Here is an 18,006-nt window from a genome sequence, read left to right as displayed (position 1 = left end):
AGGCTTTCCAGCGTGCAGTGGTCTGAGACCGCCAAGTTTGGTTTAGACTCCCGACCACGTAGTCTATCCTGATTTTCCCATCGCTAACATCATCATCGTCATATCATACCCCAAGCACAACCGTAGGTTGTTTTCTGTTGGGCGTGAGAGCAACCCCAGAAAGCTCGCTCGCACGCTCTCCCGCTCAGCTCGTTTTCCATCGTATGTTTTTTCTTCGCTACCTACCCAATCTTCCGCGGGCCCCTACCTTCCACTCTTTGCGCAGTACATATTGCAGCACTTTGTCCTCCCTTAGCCACCAGAGAAAGACCTTCGTCCATTCCGCTTTGAGAACGCCACGTACGCACTAGAACCCTGCAACGCCGTAACAACGCATTTTGGGCCCCCAATTCGAGCGCAGGACATGGATGCCGAGCAGCGGACATACAGGACGCCGCAGATGTGTTGGCCAGCAGCCTGGTTCAGGTCTCAGTGCCCATGGATTTATTGATTTCTCTTGGTACGCGAGTGGTGAGTGGACGGTTTCGAGGTGACAGGTGCCCTACAGTTACCAGACCCGCCGGGCCAGGGTGCTTGATTGACTCATTATCAGCAAAGATCTGCATAACATCCAAAGCTGAACCTTCTGACATGGTTGACATGTTGCTTTGGCTCGACGCCTCAACTGTAGCTACTGGCTGTCTTGGCTATGGCTGGCAGTTAGGCAAGCAAGATAGGCTCGCTCGCCATGGCCACTCTGGGGAAGAAGGCATGTTGATCCAATGCCGGTTTGGCCAAGTGGCGCATGTCCTACATTCAAGGCCATTTGCTCGGGTATACGGGTATAAAACACCAAATCATCTTCGTGGGGGAAGAAAAAAAATAAACCACCAGGAAACTTGCCCGCCGCGCCGCGGGGCGTGCTCACACAGAGTGTGCTGGTCATGATAAGGGCCCAGTGTCGAGGCTGGGTTGCGTATGGTCAGTAACCAACATATGCAATGCAGGCTGGCAGGTATGCTGCTGTCGTTTACTACCCTCGCCTTCGCCTTCCCCCTCCCACCTCCTCCTGCATGTAAGCCTGGCCGAAAAGTTATCGAGTGCTTCATGAATCATTAAGCTCTGATTGAGCCTCTGCTTGTGATGAGCAGTACACGCTATACGAAGGTTGATCTCCACGTCTCATTTCGAATCATACCTAGAGAAAGCGACAAGTCATTGACTGTATGTTTGCATGCTACTGCCGTGCAAGCAAGCAGGGAGATACATGAAAGTCCCCGCAATCCCACGCACCAGGGTAAGTAGCCGTGGATCTCTTGGATCTTCGACCAGGGTCAGGGCCGGGTACATACATGGACTAGGGCAACCTTCACCACTTCAGCTACAGATCCAAGCAACAAGGGTCCAAATCACCCCTCAGTTGTGTCTTGGTCTTGGGTACCGCCTGGCCGGTTGTCTTATCGACAGGGCTAGGTCAGCACGCGCGTCCAAGATTGGCGAGAAGAAGAGAGGTGGGTAAATAATTAAGCAGATAGATTGTACATACATACACGTGCAAACAGAAACCAGGGTAGATACAGCTCGTGGCTCGGGACCCGGATAATACCCTTCATTTATTAATGGTAATGGCTCGTTACACGAATATCGTACCATGACCAGAGAATACAGGTAATATACCCATCCACATGGCCAATCGTATGCCAATCCTTTCTTCTCCAGCAAGCGACCCGACACTCCGGGAGCAATACTCGGAACGTTTCCGATTGCGGTAAGACACATGAACTCGTCCAGACATTCGCTCAACGCTAGACTCGGCAAGCGAATCAACGAACTCCTGCCGTCTCATCGCAATTTATGCTATAAAATCACCTCCCCTTAGTGACCGCCTCAACAGCGCCCTCGTCGTGAAACCAAGATTAAGTCTCAGATGGATACTGCAAGATTGAAGACGTAATGACCTCGACACCGGAAAGCATGCCTCGAATCTAGACATGGCTGGGGGACAAGGGTCCCGCGGGCTTCGTATACTTTTCGACGCCCACATACTGATATGTACTAGAGTGTTCCTCCAGCCACCACCAATTTAAGCATGCGACCTGAAACGCGACCGAGTAAGAGGAGGATGTACGGGTAACCAAGATACCAATATGGTTACTTTTATATGGCTGTGGCAGGAAACAAAACCCGTCAACAGGAGTAAAGGAATTAAGCTTGTTTTTTCTCCTGCCCACTAAGTTGGCTCCGGTCCCACTGTCAAGTAAGGAATAGGCTACTAGCAGGCCACTAAGGGGACAGCTAGCTCCAATAGACGAAGCCCTGTTTCTTTGCTTCTACTTACCAAATCGCAGCAACAGCAGAAGAAGCAAGTGCTGTTTGTTGCAGTGAAGATCGCTTCCGCTCCGAGAAGGGGCGCCTCCACAGGCCGTGCGCCCTGTCTTGATTACCTCTTTTGGTGGTCAACGTGAACTAGCGGTGGGTTACGCCTCCCCTGGGCTGGGCCTGTCCCTGATTGATTGCCCCCAAAGCATGTAACAATGCCCCGCGCCGGCCCTGAGAGTGGTTGCGCTAGCGTGTTACTCCCGCGCGCGTAGACACGAGTCTCGAGATGAGAAGGAAAGATCGAGGTGTTTGTCAAGCTACCTACTACAGTTTGTTTTCCTTCTCGAAACGACCTCCTTGCGGCCCTACGGCGGAAAGGGAGACAGACAGACCATCAGAGCATGTCATGGGTCCTTTCGTTCGCGAAGCTCAGCCAACAGTTCTTGCAGAAAAAGGGGGCAGGGATGCTCTAGGAAAACGCGCGAGAATTATCTTGCTTTCCACCAGATCCAATTGCTTGCCCCTGGACATGATAGATGGGCGAGAGGGAAACGGAGAAATCGAGAAGACCGAATTCCCCATGGCCAAAAGGCTGATTGGCGTGGTCCGACTTGAAGGCAAGTATGCACGTAGCAAAAGGGAAAGAGAGGTAGGTAGGAATATGCACCACGAGAAAGGGCGACGCAAAACACTGCCTTTTGCATCCCGAAGCTTACGCATGGAAAAGTTCCACAAAACACATTAAACACCTCCTAGAGGATGACCTGACTGCTGCTACCTGACCACACATGCCGTGTACTGTCAAAGTTGCTCTTTCCTTCTCTCTTCTCTCTCTGTCTCTTGTGGGGGGGGGGGAAGAGGGAAGAGGAAGAAGGCCCTATTACTTTCTTCATGCAGCAAGGTAAGCAGGTCCTGTTACGCAAAAGAAGCAGGAAGGCTTGCACCGGAAGGAAGATGCTGACAGTTCGCCGCCATCCACAAGTCTAGATTTCCCCCATTTCATCCCGCAATCTGCATGCAATCCTCTTCGACGGTAAGCGGCTCTCTCTCGTGATACACAAAGGTCAGCAATAAGAAAGTGTGTATAGAAGAAGAGTGGGGGAAAGGCAGGAGGGGCAAGAAGGGAAGGCGGGATTGGATAGTTCCAAACATAGTTCCGGAGGCGACTCCGGGCCGGACTTTTTGGCCAAGGGCAAACATAGACTCCGAGGAGCGAGGTTTTGCGTCGACTTTCGCGTGTTCGCGACTTTTGTGCGTGATGTGTGCGTGGTCGATGCCATGCCATGTATGTATCAAATGTATGTCTGCGCAACCTTGGTGGCAGAAGATTGATTAACTGCCCCCTTAGCACTTGACGTTGGTGCTACGGGCTAGAACGCTGCAATGCAGCCATGCGGACTCTCGACGCTCTCCTCGATTTCCACATCTGGCTCGAGTATGATAGAGTTCACTGCGGCGCTCGTCGCCTGCGCGCCCTGCCTGCTTAGAAATGCCATATGCGCAACCGCACGGATATAGCTGATCCCGGTCTCCTAGGAGAGATGCCTGCCCAGGCCCAGGTTGCCTCCCCTCGCCCTCTCGCTCTCTTTTTAGAGTGCCCAACAGATGGCAAGCTGCATCGGATATATATTTCGATAAATGCGGGTTCCCTCCATGCGTTACTGGGTTTGCTGCATCCACCTACTCCCAAGCAGAGTGGTTACCTAGCATCCTGTGCATGCTCGACTCGACTTGGCGGTCAGACGGGGCCCTGGAGCCGAAGAAGCAAATATAATGAGCAATCAAGAGCCACACGATATGTGTGTGTGCCTCCTCCTCCAGTCACGTAACGTATCATAAACGCAACGGCACGGGACAAAGAGGGCAAGCCACTGGCTCTGCCGGAACAAAAGTCACACGCTCGTTTCAACGGCGCCAATACCGAACGTCCAATTCCCGGCCATGGTGCCGTCTTTGTTTTCTGTTGAATCCGAGCCAAGAGCGTAGATGTGTGTGTGAGCGTGAGAGTGTGCCTGTATACAGTCTCGTGGGCCCTGGCGATTGCGTAGCTGTTACCGAATAATTACGGCCCATTTCCTTTTAGGATTACTTGGAGGGGAAACCCATCATGCAGCGGGTAGGTAGATCAGGGCCCATCAAAGACATCTCACTCTATCTGGCACGCGTCCTTGCTTTCTTTTTGGCCCTGCGCCTCGACATAGACTTCTGGGCATGCAGGAGACAGTTGAGAGCAGAGCGAAGACGGAGGGCGGATTGTAATCCACACAAGGGACTGACTGACAGTGCTTGACGTCAGAAGGGCAACTCAAGGTTATCCCCATTGTCTGCCAGTACCTCATTGGCATTTTGTCTTGGGCCTTGACATATTTCCTTCTTCGCCTGTTCGCGAGCATTGGTTCGTTGCCGTAAACCCCATGTTCCCTGACTCCCTCCCCGTGTGCCAGCTGGCTCTTGCTTGGGGGAATGTGCAACATCATTAGTGAGAGTAGATACAGGATAACTCGGCCCAGAAAAGAAAACAAATCGCAAAGGCAGCACGCACTGGACAGAACACGAAAAGGAAAAGCTTGCGAACCCGCAGGTTCTCCCGCACAGGATCCATACATCGTGTCTGGATGCTGCCTGCAAGATGCCCGTACCTTCCGAGCAAAGACCCCCAAGACGCAAGCATATGCTATCCCCATAGCTAGCTGGGAGGCCGGTCTATCTTTGGGGCCGCAACGTGGTCTGATGGTGGATCGCCATGCCTGTTGCAACTGCTGGTCACGGGAGAAATGCAGTGTGACCCTTCTTTTCCCAGATGGTCGCTTCAGCTCCCCACGAGCCAGCGGCGTGCATTGCAACTCGTGTGGATGGGTGTCGATCATTGAGGAGCAATGCCGGCGCAAGTAACATGTGTGAGTGGATGGTTGGCGGCACCGGATATGCGAGGGAAAGGAATGGACGCGCGTGTGTAGTAACGATGAGTCACACTTCCAGATAGCCAGCATCAGGATTAGGAATCAAAAATTGCCATCTGGTAGTCACGGCGTTGGGGTTCGGAACAGGAGTTGACTGAGTTGACGACATCGGCTGCGATACCCACCTCAGCGGAGTAGGTGTAGCAGTAGCAGTAGCAACAGCCTCGGCTGGTTTGCACATCTTCTTCCCAGGCCGGGTTGGGCTGTGCTGTGACCCCATCCCATCTCCCAACTATCTCTCTGAGACATGCCTTTGCAGACAGCATATCGACTGGGCCATGCTGCTTGTTTGGCTAGGCACAAGTATGCGAGTGGTGCGCAAGAACGGGCATTTCCCATGTCCGCTTGTGGGTTGCTGCAACTACCCGACTTGCATACTTCGTAAATGAAAGGACGGTGTCGCACAAGGTTACCAGCATCGTACTTGAAGCTGCGGTTATGAGACCGGGTCCCATGTGTCACCATCGAAAATGTAGCGGGTGCATAGTCGATGACGACGAGATCTTCACCAGAATTTGCTCTTTGCGCAAACACGGTGAGAACGGAGCACTTTTTCACATGAGTACTGTGTAGTGTTTTGCACCTGCTTGGATATGACATTATGTGTGGATTAGGAATGGGAGGGGGGAAGTGACGTGAGGACAAGATATGGACTTCGTAAGAATTAAGGAGTAGATTTGTTGGGACAATCAGCTCTAGATTGTATACATGTTGATAGGAATAGAATCATAAGTTAAGTTTATTATCTAACATTTGCACAACAACTCCAGGAAGTAAGGGTCTCGACTGTTAAGGCAGGTAAACTACTGCTATGCATTTTAGATATAATCACAATCCCTTCCCACGAGGGGGAATTTCAAGTCATGTCTTTATTGACGACAAGACCGGACCGACAGTGTATGAATAGAGCCACAATTACGTAGAACATTAAAGACGAACGAGGGTTGGAGTAAACCATAAAGGCGGTGGTATATTATGTCTCTAAGTGCCGAGGAAAACCGTAGTACGAGCGACCAGCCCAGTACATCAATCTAAACTAACAAATGGAAATGAAAAAGGAAGTGAAAACAACCCATGATGAGAGAGCCTATGCTGTAGAGGAGCGCCGCCATGTTCCAGACCCCATTACCATACCACACAGAAGAATTACAAGGATTGTTTGACTTATCATATACATATCGTGAAAAGGAAGGTGGGTACAAAAGGAGAGTAAGTAGTAGTGGTAGTCATGATAGACAGCCTAGTTCTTCATGCCCTCCCGCATGAAACTACCCAGTTGCTTGGCCAGGTCGCCGTGCATCATGGAGAAGTGGTTGCCAGGCATGTGGTGGAAGGACATCTTGCCGACGTCGAGGTACTCGTCCCAGCGGTTGGGGCCGAAGTCGGTTCGGTTGTCGAGCAGGAAGAGAGCGTGACCGGTTGGGTAGGGGTCAGGGCGAGGGTCGGTGGGCAGCTTGCAGACACCATCCTCGCACCAGATGGTGGTGACCTTGGGGCACTTCTCCTTGGCGATGGGCTCTGCGGTGTAGTTGGAAAGGGCGGTTACAGAGGCAGCGAAGTGAGGCAGGAGCCACGAAGGGATCTTCTTTGCCTCGGCGTCATCACCCTCACCAAGAAGACCAATAGAAGCGAACCATGCGTGAAGACCAGCAGGCAAAGGCTCAATGGTGATGGGGCAGGGAGCATCGATGATGATGAGGTTGGAGACTTCCTCGTTGGCCTTGGTAAGCTGGTTGACAATCTCGTAGGCAATGACACCTCCAGCACTCCAGCCTGCAACGGCGTAGGGTCCCTTGGGCTGGCGGCGCTTCATCTCAGTGATGAACTTGGTAGCCATTCCGTAAACACCACACTTGTACTCCTCAGGTGTCTTCATGAAGGGCGAGAACATGCCCCAGACTGCCACGTCGGAACCAACGTCAGAGATCTCGGTGTATGAAGTGGCGCTACCGCTACCATCGGGAATCATGAACAGCTGCTTGGTAGCGGTACGGTGGTTGCCCTGAAGGAGGACAGAGTTGGCCTTGCGGTGGGGGTAATTGTCGACCATGGTAGGCTGGGTCTTGACAACCTCCTGAGATGGAGCAGCAGCCTTGGGAGCCGCAGGGGCAACGGGCTTGGGCGCAGCGACGCGCTTAGGCTTGTCCTCGATGCCAAGTGCCTTCTCGATATCCTTCAGGGAAGGGTTGTGGCCGAGAAGGTCTGCAGGAATGCTCAGACCAGTCTTCTCACGGAGGATTCCGAGGATGGAAAGACTCATGAGCGAATCCATACCGAGGGCAGCCAGGTCAGGGGCAGCGATGATCTCTTCAACCTCAACACCCATCTCGGCGCTGATAGTGTTGCGAACGATGTCCTGAAGCTCGCTGACGTTGGAGTCGCTGGGACCATCGCCCTTGACCGAGCCCTTGTCGCTCTCATCAGGTGGGGTGGTCACGTCAGAGTCAGTCTCCAGATCGGCAGTCTCGGAAGAGCCACTGGAGTCAGTCGATTCCTCGGCGGCGACAGGGCCAGCAGTCTCGAACTGGGCAAGGAAGGTCTTGAAGGCACCGACGGTCGCGTAGTCATTGAAAGCGTGAGAGTCAACGTTCAGCTCGAGCTCCTCACGGAGGCGACCACTGATGGTGAGACCCATCAACGAATCAACACCAAGATCAGAGAAGGCGATGTTGTCAGCCAGCTCGTCGTGGCTGACACCGGTCTCCTTGGCAACGATCTCCATGACTTGAGCAACAACCGAGGTCTTGCTCAGCTTCTTGTTGACTGCCGGCAGGTTCGACGAGGTGACTTGCTTCTTCTCCTTGGTTGGGGCCTTAGCAGCGGGCTTGGCAGCAGCAGCGGGGGCAGTACGAGCAGGGGCGGCACTGGCAGCAGCAGCACCCTGAGGCGGAAGGACGATGTTGAGGACCTTGCGTGGGATAGCCTGGAAGCGAACATCGCCAGCCAAACCGATGAGCTTGTCACCATCAAAGATGTAGGTATCACCAGACATCATCTTGGAACCCTTGATGTTCTGCATCCGGATGTAGGTCTGGTAAGTCTTGGTGGCGCAGAGTCTCTCAGCGAAACGCATGGATCCCCATCCGTGAGAGATGAAGACCTGCTCCCGTGAGTCGATGGCATCTGAGCCGTTCAGAATGAAACCGGAGATGTGACAGACACTGTCGATCCAGTAGGGCGCAGTGTGGAAAGTACCGTCCTCGGGGCTGGTCTGGAAGACAACCTTGGCAGTAGCCTCACAGGTGGCACTGTCGAGGATGACCGACTCCATACCTCTGTAGCGGTTGTCGTAGTCAACGAGGGCTGCGAACAGCTTGTAGGCAAGACCACGACCGATCTTGGAAGCATCACCACGCTGCTCGGCGGCCTTGAGAGCCTCGACACGAGACTTGATGAGGTAGCTGACGCGGTCAAACTCGCCCAGCCACTCGTCATTGTTGCCGAAGTAGACCTTGCAGTTGGCGTGCTCTGCCTTCTGGGCACCCTCTCCAGTGGTCCAAGTCAGGTCAGCGTAGCCCTGGGCAGCATCTGCCTTGACAGTCATGCGAAGGACCTGGCTCTTGGCCTTGGTGTCGAAAATGAGAGTCTTGGGGACTTCCATGTGAGCGACATTGCAGCCAATGTCCTCAGCCTCGGGGCGCAGCAGCTTGTAGGCATACTCGCAAGCAGTGATGGCCATGTCTCCGTAGAGAGATGAGGGGGTCAGAGCGGTGCCGTTGACCAGATGGCCAGAGCAAACCTTCCTCAGATCCTCTCGAGTCATCTCAGACTCGCACTCAAGAATGGCAATGTCACCCTTGACCTCTTCCTTGGTGATCTTCTGGACCGTGGTAGTAGAAAGAGTTGGCTTGGGTGCCTCGATGGCCTTCATGCTCGGGGCAGGCAGAGCACCACGGTTCTTGGTCAGACACCAGTCACCGGTGTACTGGAGCCAGTAGTTCTTGTAGTCGAACGAGTAGGTCGGCATGTCAAGCAGGCGAACAGATTGGTCGAAGTCGCGGTGGAATTCGTTCCAGTCAAGGTTGAGACCAGCCGAGTGAAGGGTGCACAGACTGGCGCTCAGAGTCTTGTAGGTAGGCTCGTTGCGACGCAGGGTAGGTACGGCGATGGTGGTCACGCCGAATGCAGCCTTGACCATGTTGGCACAGACTGGGTGAGGGCCAACCTCGAGCCAGACAGTCTTCTCATCGATGATGCCAGACTTCTGAGCATCGACGAGACCGCCCAAGAAGTTGACAGCCTCACGGGCATGGTCACGGAGGTACTTGGGGTTGATAGGCTCGCCATCAACCAGCTTGCCGAGCAAAGGCGAAATAATGGGGATCTTGGGAGATCCGAAGCGAACTGACCGAGCCAGGTTCTCGAAGTCATCCAGGATCGGCTCAACTTGGGCAGAGTGGAAGGCGAAGGGAACCTTGAGCTGCGTGCACTTGAAGCCAGCAGCGCCGAGCTGCTCAGCAATCTCGGCCACTTCATTGGACGTGCCACTCAGGACAGTCTCTCTGGGACCGTTGACACAAGCGACGTTGGTCGTGGCACCGCGCTCGCCAAGGGCCTCGGTAACAACCTCACGAGATCCCTGGACTGCAAGCATAGCGTGCGTGCCAGCAGTGCACTTCTCAACCAGAACCTGAGCGCGAGCACCGACAAGGTAGATCGCGTCGCTTGCCGAGAGAACTCCAGCCACGTTGAGAGCAGCGTATTCGCCAAGACTGTGGCCAAGGACCACACCTGGCTGAATACCCCAAGAAGCCCAGAGCTTGGCGAGAGCCATCTCGAAAGAGGCAAGGCCGAGCTGGACCACGACAGGGGACAGCTTCTGGACCTCGGGCTCGCTGCCATCGATGAGAGGCAAGAATGAAGGGAACCCGTGAATCTGAGCCAACTGATCGTACTCGTTGATGGCAGATCGGAAGACCGAGTAGTGGGCGTACAGCTCCTTGCCCAGACCAGCATAGTGCGAGCCTTGACCGGTGAACATGAAAGCAACCTTGGGCTGCTCAGGCGAGACAGGAACGAAGTTGGACTTGAGGCGCTCCTTGATAGCCTGCGCAGCGTCCGAAGAGCTGCTAGCAGCCACGTTCATGCGCCAGTAGTGCTGGATCTTACGCGCTGTGGTAGTGTATGCGACATCGCAAATGGGGGTCGAGGGGTTCTCCTCGATGTACTGAACCAGGCTCTCGGCATTGCGGATCATGGCAGACTTCGACTTGGCAGTGACAGTGACGACGTGCACACTGCGGGGGTCGGCAGTAGCCGCAGGGTACTTGGGCCCGTCCTCGAGCAGGAGACCGGTGTTACCACCAGCCGCACTGAAGTTGTTGACGAAGACCCTGCGAGGCTTTCCATCCCGGCGCTGGAATGGGGTCTTGTGGAATGCGATGTTGACGCCTCTGTCACCAAGATCCTTAGGGAAGGTCTTGTTGATCTCGCCCTTGATACCAATGTGAGGCGGGATGGCGTTCTTCTTGAGCATGAGAAGAACCTTGGTCAGAGCGGTGATACCCGAGGCTGCTTCTCCGTGACCAACGTTCGATTTCACCGCACCCAAGTAAAGCGGTCGATCAGCGGATCGGTGGCGTTCGGCAGGTGCGAAGACGTTTGTAACAGAAACCATCTCAGTACCGTCACCGGCCTGTGTACCAGTTCCGTGCATCTCGACGTAGTCGACATCGTGAGGGTCAACACCCGCCTCGTCGAGGATCGATCGAGACAGGATAGACTGCGTGGGTCCGTGAGGATGCGTGATGGAAATGGCATCAGCGGAGTGGTTGGTTGCGGAACCGAGAATGACGGCGAGGATGTTGTCCTTGTCCAGCAGGGCATCATCGAGACGCTTCACCACAATGGAGGCGCAAGCGTCAGCACGGCAGTAGCCGTCAGCATCGTTGTCGAAGGTATTACAGTTGCCCTTCTTCGACAAGAACTGACCACGACTCAGACCAGCAAAAATGTCCGAGTTGGTCATGCAAGAGAGACCACCAATGATGGCAGTGTCACAGTCCTTCACCCACAGAGAAGTGCAAGCGACTTGGAGCGCAGCCGCGCTGGACGAGCACGCTGTGTCAATGCTCAAACTGGGTCCGCTGAAACCCATGTGGTAGTTGATTCTACCGGGGCCGAAGGCACGGACACCACCTGTGATGTAGTACGTGTCTACCTCCTGAGCCGCGTTGATCTCGCGCCAATCATCGGAGGTCTGACCGTAGAATGTGCCAATGCGATCCAAGCGAGTGGATGGCGTACGGTTTGGCACATATCCTGACATCTCGAGCGCTTCGTACGCAGTGGTCAAAGCCATACGCTGCATGGGATCGGTCTGGAACGCCTCACGAGGAGACATGTTGAAGAACCTCGGGTCAAAGTGACCAGGGTCCTTAATCCAGCACCCGTAGGGAGTGTGACTGGTGTTGACAGCCTTCCCGGTAGGGTCGACGTGGCTGTCGACGGGGAATCGATCCGCAGGGACAACGCGGTGGGCATCAATGCCCTTCTCGAGCAGCTCCCAGAATGCCTCGACGCTGGCAGAGTCGGGGAACCGGCCGGCCATGCCGACAATGGCCAACTTGCACTTTCCGGTAGATCCATGGTTACCGATGCTGGCTGTGTTGCTCTCCCGGGAGATCGCCGGGGGGTTGCGCAGAACCACCTCGAGTTCTGTCTGGGCCTTTAGAAGGTTGGCCAACGTGCCCGCAGCTTGCGTGGGGCCGTATGGGATCACCAGGGCGCGAGTGCCCTTGAAATCACGTGCGTGTCCGATGCTGCCGCTCAGGGCCTTGTGGAACAGCAGGGGCTCGTTCAGGATCTCCCAGACGACTGCCTTCAAAAGTGATTTCGTATCGGTCTCGGTAAACGAGGCGCCCGTCACGCAGGACATGACCGAGCTTCGCGGCTTCGAATCTGCCAGCGCAGCTGAGACAGACTCGTCATTAAGGCGAAGTATGGCGTCCAAATCCGCCGTCGCATGCAGGTGAGCAGCATGGTAGGGACCGTACACGGGTATCGCTGTCGGTCGAGAGTCGAACAAGTCTTTGCTGAAAAGAGACTTCAGCGTAGCTGGCGGCCCAGAAACGGCAATGTTGCTGGCCGAGACAGCACTCACGTAAGCGTGAGCGGCTTGTGAAATGCCCTGTTCCTTTTGTGAGCAATCCGGAAAGAAACTGAAGTGCTATGTGATGGAATATCCTTACCTCAGACTTGTGGAAGTCGTCGAGGACCGACTTGGCGGTAGCCTCCTTGGCTCCAGGGACAACATAAGTCCAGCTCTCCGACTTTTCAGCCGAAGGGCTTAGCCGTTCTGCTAACGAGGCTACGTGTGATCCAACTCTGTATGCCATCAAGACTACCTGGACGGCGATGGGGAGGAGCGACGAGAGGGACGGGCTCGACGCGATGGCGCTGGCTGCGAACAGGCCTGTGCAGAGACCGGAAAGGTATGTGTTCTCCGGCTCTGTGGCATCTTGATATTCCTTCTCGGAACGGCTATGCGGCGGTTAGCGGGTTCTCACATGTCAAGTTTGACCAGGTCTTCCTACTCTATGTAGTGGGCGAGTTGTGCGACGCAGAGCAGGGCGCTGTCAATCCCTGGGTACTTGATGCTCTGGGCATGATACCGTTCGTTTAGTTGGCGGAGGGTTCGGAACATGGGTATCTTCGTCCTCTCTACTCGAGGCAGTTGTTCAACCTCCACCCTCAGCGCCTCGCCCGCGGCCTCGAGGAAAGCCTTCGACAGAACACTCGGGTTCCCTAGACGGTAGAAGTCGGCAAGAAAGCCATGTGTGTCGAGGGACTGGTCCCCGAAGAGTAGGAATGCCATCTGGTCCGCCATTGTGAGTGTTGAGACGGTTCAGGTTGTTATCCCGGCAGATTATGGATAAGATCTTCTGACCCTAGCAAGAGTCGACGAGGCATTCACTTATATACATAACGAACATGGCCCGAAGACAGGGTAGTGGAAGAAAGGTACGGCAAAGGTCAGTGCCACTTTGCTAGGTAATCCATGACAAGACTCCCTCTACCCGCACATCTAGGTTAGGATCCAAGGGGGGTGTGCAGCTGAGAACAGAGAACAGACACCCCCCATGATCCCTACCTTCACTTCGACCGGGGGGGTCAGATGTCCGGCATGGGTTGCCTTTCGGTGACCGAAGACTGATGGACAATAACCATGGAATTTCCGTTTTAGGGAGCGAATACGTGCAGAGAACTGCCAGCCCTGGCTGATGGCGCAGCCGAGTACTTTCCGAAAGGAATGCTTACCTAGCCTCTCTGTGGGCTCGTAACAGACACGCGGAGACTCGTGACGTCGTACAAACCCCGGGCCACAGCCCGCACCTAGACATTTCACGCAGGTATAGAGCGGCAGACACAGATTGCTCTGGCACTCGGGTACCTGAGAGGCGGCTCCGAGCTCTCGAAGGACGGTGCCTGCTGCCGCTAGTAGGCGAGGAGGAGTAGGCAGCGCCAAATCGAGGTTCACCTTTGGGCCAGGTACGGCCCTGCTTGCACGTATTTGACAAGACCGTCTGACACCTAAGTCACAGCGATTTGAAACTACGCACAGGAAATTAGGCTTGGGACTGATCGGATGCTGAATGTTTCTGTTGGTGATCGTCCCCGTTTCGGTAAGCAGACGGTGGGTCGTCCACGGCCGTTGGGGAACTCCGCGACCAGGGCCGCGGCGCACAACAACAAAGTGGATCTTACGCACCCATCAGCTCGATATCGGCAAGAAGGGGGGCGTAGGGGCAGAAAAGAAACAAGGTACTCTTAGCCCCAATGTATGCCTTGAGGAACTGTAAATAGAAAGTATGTTCTCACTTTTTTTGGTGGTGGGACTGTCTGTACATACGGTGAGAAGCCTGAGTCCGACCCTAGGGGCTTCGGCGGAATGAAGTGAGAACAGACTTTCACCCAGTAGGGTGGGACTCCTCAGGATTCTGGTCCTGCTCGAGAGAAAATGCAAGGCAGCGGCGCCCGTATCCATCCTCTGTCGCCTGGGTTCTCTTTCCTTTTCTCACATCCATGTCTGGGATTTGAGCCTGGCGAGGATCAGTATAAGAGTGGTTTTGTGGGTCTCTTGCGAGCGCGCGCGCGCTCATTCTCTCGTTTTGGACGGTCGACTCAATCCAAACCAAAACCCTCTTCGTTCAGAAGAGGCATAGGCATATTAGAGAAAAGCATGTATCGAGATGGGATTCTTCGTGTTTCAGCTCTTCCGAACAGTAAAGCCGAGGCTAGTCGCAGTCGACCTGCTATCGTCGTTCTTGTCGGTGGTTGTTGTGTTTGTCTTTCTTGAGGTCGGAGGCTGGACCGTGATTGGACCAAATGGAAATTGGACGAATCCCAAGGCTGCCTCCACCTGGCAGGCGCCCCCTTGCCGACTGCTTGCCAGCCGGGTGCTGTATAATACCGTCACACCATGGAGTTGAGGTGCCGTTTATTTCAGCGTAAAGTTCAAGGCACCAGACGGATCACGGGCAGATGGTAGCTGGGCCTTGAGCTACAATCGGTTCTCAGCTGCGCGACAGCCTGTCGGCTGGATCTGGTACATGCAGTTCACAGGTCTCCTCTCCTTGCATTCCGATTGATCTACATTTCTCCATGTCTTTCTCTCCGTCGGTCTCGATGACAATCTGCCCTGCTTGGCCCTGGAGAGCCGTGAAGCCACACGCGCCATTAGCCGGTAGAATATAGACATCATTGCTCGGAGAGTCTCCCAGCCGGCCGCCATAAGCGAATACACTTGTCACCAATCGGCCATTTCTGGTGGGAGGTGGCTAACCGCCCGTGTCACTGTCCGTCCGCCAGGGCCAGCAAGTGCATATTTCCCCAGCAGCCACACCACCCGCTGGTATGGATTGGTGGATATGTCGGTAGGGTAGTCCGCAGCGCAGCAAGCAACAAGCCAAGGGCAGGATTCGCAGCACGGGCTTGATTCACCTCCTGATCGCACCAGTGGATTCGGCAATCAATGGTCTTCTCGATCGATTTGATTATCAAGCAATACGCGTGTAGTAGCCCTTCAATGGTGTGTGCATTGCTGTCTTAGATGCAAAAAAAGCCAAAATGGCCGTCTCAGGATTATCAGCACATGTCCCCGTGTGCCTTGCTTTGATGTCATATCCATTGCAACTCTTTTTTTCACTGGAGCGTTGTCAAAGCAATGGGCGGGCCGGACTGGGTGTCATTCAGCTTGGCTTTCTCTCTTTCCTATTTTGCCAGGAACCCACCAATCATGGTTTGTTGAAGCATCCACTTACGTTGAAGGCCTGGGTGACTTCAATGTTCAGTAGATATGTTGTCTTGGTGCCATCAGCCTCAGGCACAGGCACACACACACACAGCAGCCGCATAACCTTAAGGCCCTCTCTACTCCACCCGCCATCTTGTAAGATGGAGCTTCAGGCCCGGTCTGCTGCCAGCCGTTATCAACGTCGCATCTAACAGCCAACCCTCAGCTGCTTGCCGCTCGGCTTGGGGGCATGTCACATATCCTCTTGGGGCCGGATCGGCCAGTCACAAGCTTGTCATCCAAACGTCGATTCCCAATTTTCCTTTTTTTTTCTTTTCTCGCTTATACCATATGAGTTTGCTTGTCTCAAGTATTGGGGCCTCCTTGACTTTCCGCCCGCCGCCAGAAGCGCCGAATAAGCCGGCGACATGACTTTTGAGTTGCGGTAGGTATTTGCAGTACATCTTCAGCTGCTCTCCGGGTACCCCTTCACAGAGCTGCCTGCAGGTTACATGAGTTTAGGCATGCGGAGATACCGTACTAGGCCGATGCTCCAACCCGACCTAACGTTGCGGTCCGCAGTCAATCGAAACCGATCCAACCTTCAGAACCCGAACAATTGTGTTCTGGACCCAACGGCCCACTCTGACTGGTTTCCTTCTGTTCTGCTATACTACGGGATACAGCGTGTTCGTTTCCGCGCTCGCGAGATCCCGCGCTCACGAGACTTGCCGGCGAGTGAAACGTGTGAGAAATACCATACAGGTCAGGTATACACTTACACCGCCGAATTTCTCTACCCTGCAGCGATACCCAGTGATATCATTTTGCTGTTTCCATCGCCGATGATCGGTCTAGGCGGTTCCAGGTTGCCAGGGTACTTGGGCTGTTTCCCTCGGATCTCTAGAAGGCAGGAAAAGGCTTGGTATTCCAGTTTGGAAGCTGCTAATCCATCCGGACACATAGATCCAGCCAAACCGTCCGGTCGGACTTGAAACCGTGCTGTAAGGGTCCTCGGCCACGCGCCGTGGCGCAGCCAGTAGTAGCAATTGTTTCTCTGTCCTCTAGCTGACGGGCTTGCGGTGTTTTTTTACGGTCCGCGAGTTTATTGCTACCAGGTAAGGTAGCATCTGTCAGCTTCGTTTATTAGGTGCGCCCACGTACCCGCAGCGAAAAGTTTCTTGGCCGTAATTGCTTACAGGCTGCAGGAGCTGCCAGGCACCGGACATCCGACTTGGAGCATACAGTCGGCAACCAATGGGAATAAGTGAAGGTATCCAGCCGTGCTCCTATCATGACCCTTAAAGCGAAAGCGAAGGGGGAAAAGGCCTGCCTCATCGACAACATCCTTGGAGAACACACAAAATGCATACCGATAGAGCCCAGCAGGAGTGCTTAGACTCTAGGTAGTGTAACGATCTCCTGGTGAGCCGGAACTATTCGCCTGACTGTGCCGCCACCTTAGTGATCAGATTCCCCATGGGCAAATCGGCATTGGTGTTCCCATGGCCCCATATGCCCTATGCCAAACCATCCCAGTCAGCACGGTCGTTCATCAGCCACCCGGCTTGGTCGTGCATGGTGGGCGAGCTGACGATTGGGATCCTCACTAAACCCGTAGGTGGTAGGCATCGTACGGTTTCATAGTCCATCTCACGTCCGCCGCGGATCACGTGCCTCGTATTCCCGGTTTGGGCAGATTGACCGAAACTCGCAGTAGTAGACTAATCGTGATCCCAACCACCCCAACCTGATACCTGGGCGAGAACACGCAGCGCCGAGTCCCGCGTCAAGCCCATGCGGTCTCGAGTGCTGGAGGCAGAGAAAACCGGTATTTGCTCTCGAGGGCGCGGGTATTCTGCATTCCGTCATGGTCCTGGGCCTGAGGTGTACGTCCGTCACTCTCTATGCAAGTATGACATTCTGCAGAGTTTGCTTGCTTCTTCTCACGAAACCCATTATACTGGTACTGGTCCCCCGCCTTGGTATCATGAAACAATCATGTACAGATCGGCCTCCCACAGGAAATCTGACAGTTTTGTTGAGCCCGTCCTCACAGGTTTGAGTCCGCGGTAAGGCTTAGTGCTTCGAACACTCTCACCAGTGACTTATGTAAGTATGGTGGGATAGTGGGTTATATGCTGTCGAGGCCAGTAGCTGCACACGCAGGCAGGGAGGCAGCAATTACCCGGCCTACTCGGCTGCACGACACGGCATGAGCCAGCCCACGACGCCCACTTGCGGCTCATATGCCGACTAGCATCGGACTTGGCAGCATTTCTGACGCTTACCCGTCTTCTAAAAGCATTCTTTTCTTATCTCGCTAGGGACACATCCCAACTCTGCCCTGCCTTTCATCGCATGCAGCTGACTGTGTGTTGTTGTTGTTCAGCCTCGAAATGCAGCCAAGGAGTCTTCGTGGGGGATGTCCAAGTGGAGAAGTCCCTTCTTTCCCCGGTCACTCCCAACGGCAGCTAGAATAATGTCCGACGACACCACCCGTGATACACGGGT

The 18,006-nt window shown here is 54.4% G+C and overlaps 2 protein-coding genes across 2 annotated transcripts; both read right to left on the bottom strand.

The window, feature by feature from the left end:
- Nucleotides 1-5,293: 5,293 nt before the first annotated feature.
- Nucleotides 5,294-5,858, bottom strand: PG985_015551 (uncharacterized protein; the record flags this gene model as incomplete). The annotated part of the gene is made up of 2 exons (XM_066835317.1): nt 5,294-5,551; nt 5,637-5,858. 2 exons carry the CDS (start codon nt 5,856-5,858, stop codon nt 5,294-5,296), a joined length of 480 nt encoding a protein of 159 aa, XP_066676520.1.
- A 640-nt stretch (nt 5,859-6,498) lies between these two features.
- PG985_015550 (Conidial yellow pigment biosynthesis polyketide synthase) lies at nt 6,499-13,086 on the bottom strand (the record flags this gene model as incomplete). The annotated part of the gene is made up of 3 exons (XM_066835316.1): nt 6,499-12,387; nt 12,449-12,740; nt 12,794-13,086. The coding sequence occupies 3 exons, from the start codon at nt 13,084-13,086 to the stop codon at nt 6,499-6,501; spliced, it is 6,474 nt and encodes a 2,157-aa protein (XP_066676519.1).
- Nucleotides 13,087-18,006: the final 4,920 nt, after the last annotated feature.

This window comes from Apiospora marii, assembly GCF_038362585.1.
Source record: "Apiospora marii strain CBS 49790 chromosome Unknown utg000013l_segment0_segment0, whole genome shotgun sequence".
NCBI lineage: Eukaryota > Fungi > Ascomycota > Sordariomycetes > Amphisphaeriales > Apiosporaceae > Apiospora > Apiospora marii.
This window is presented reverse-complemented; position numbering and strand designations above follow the sequence as displayed.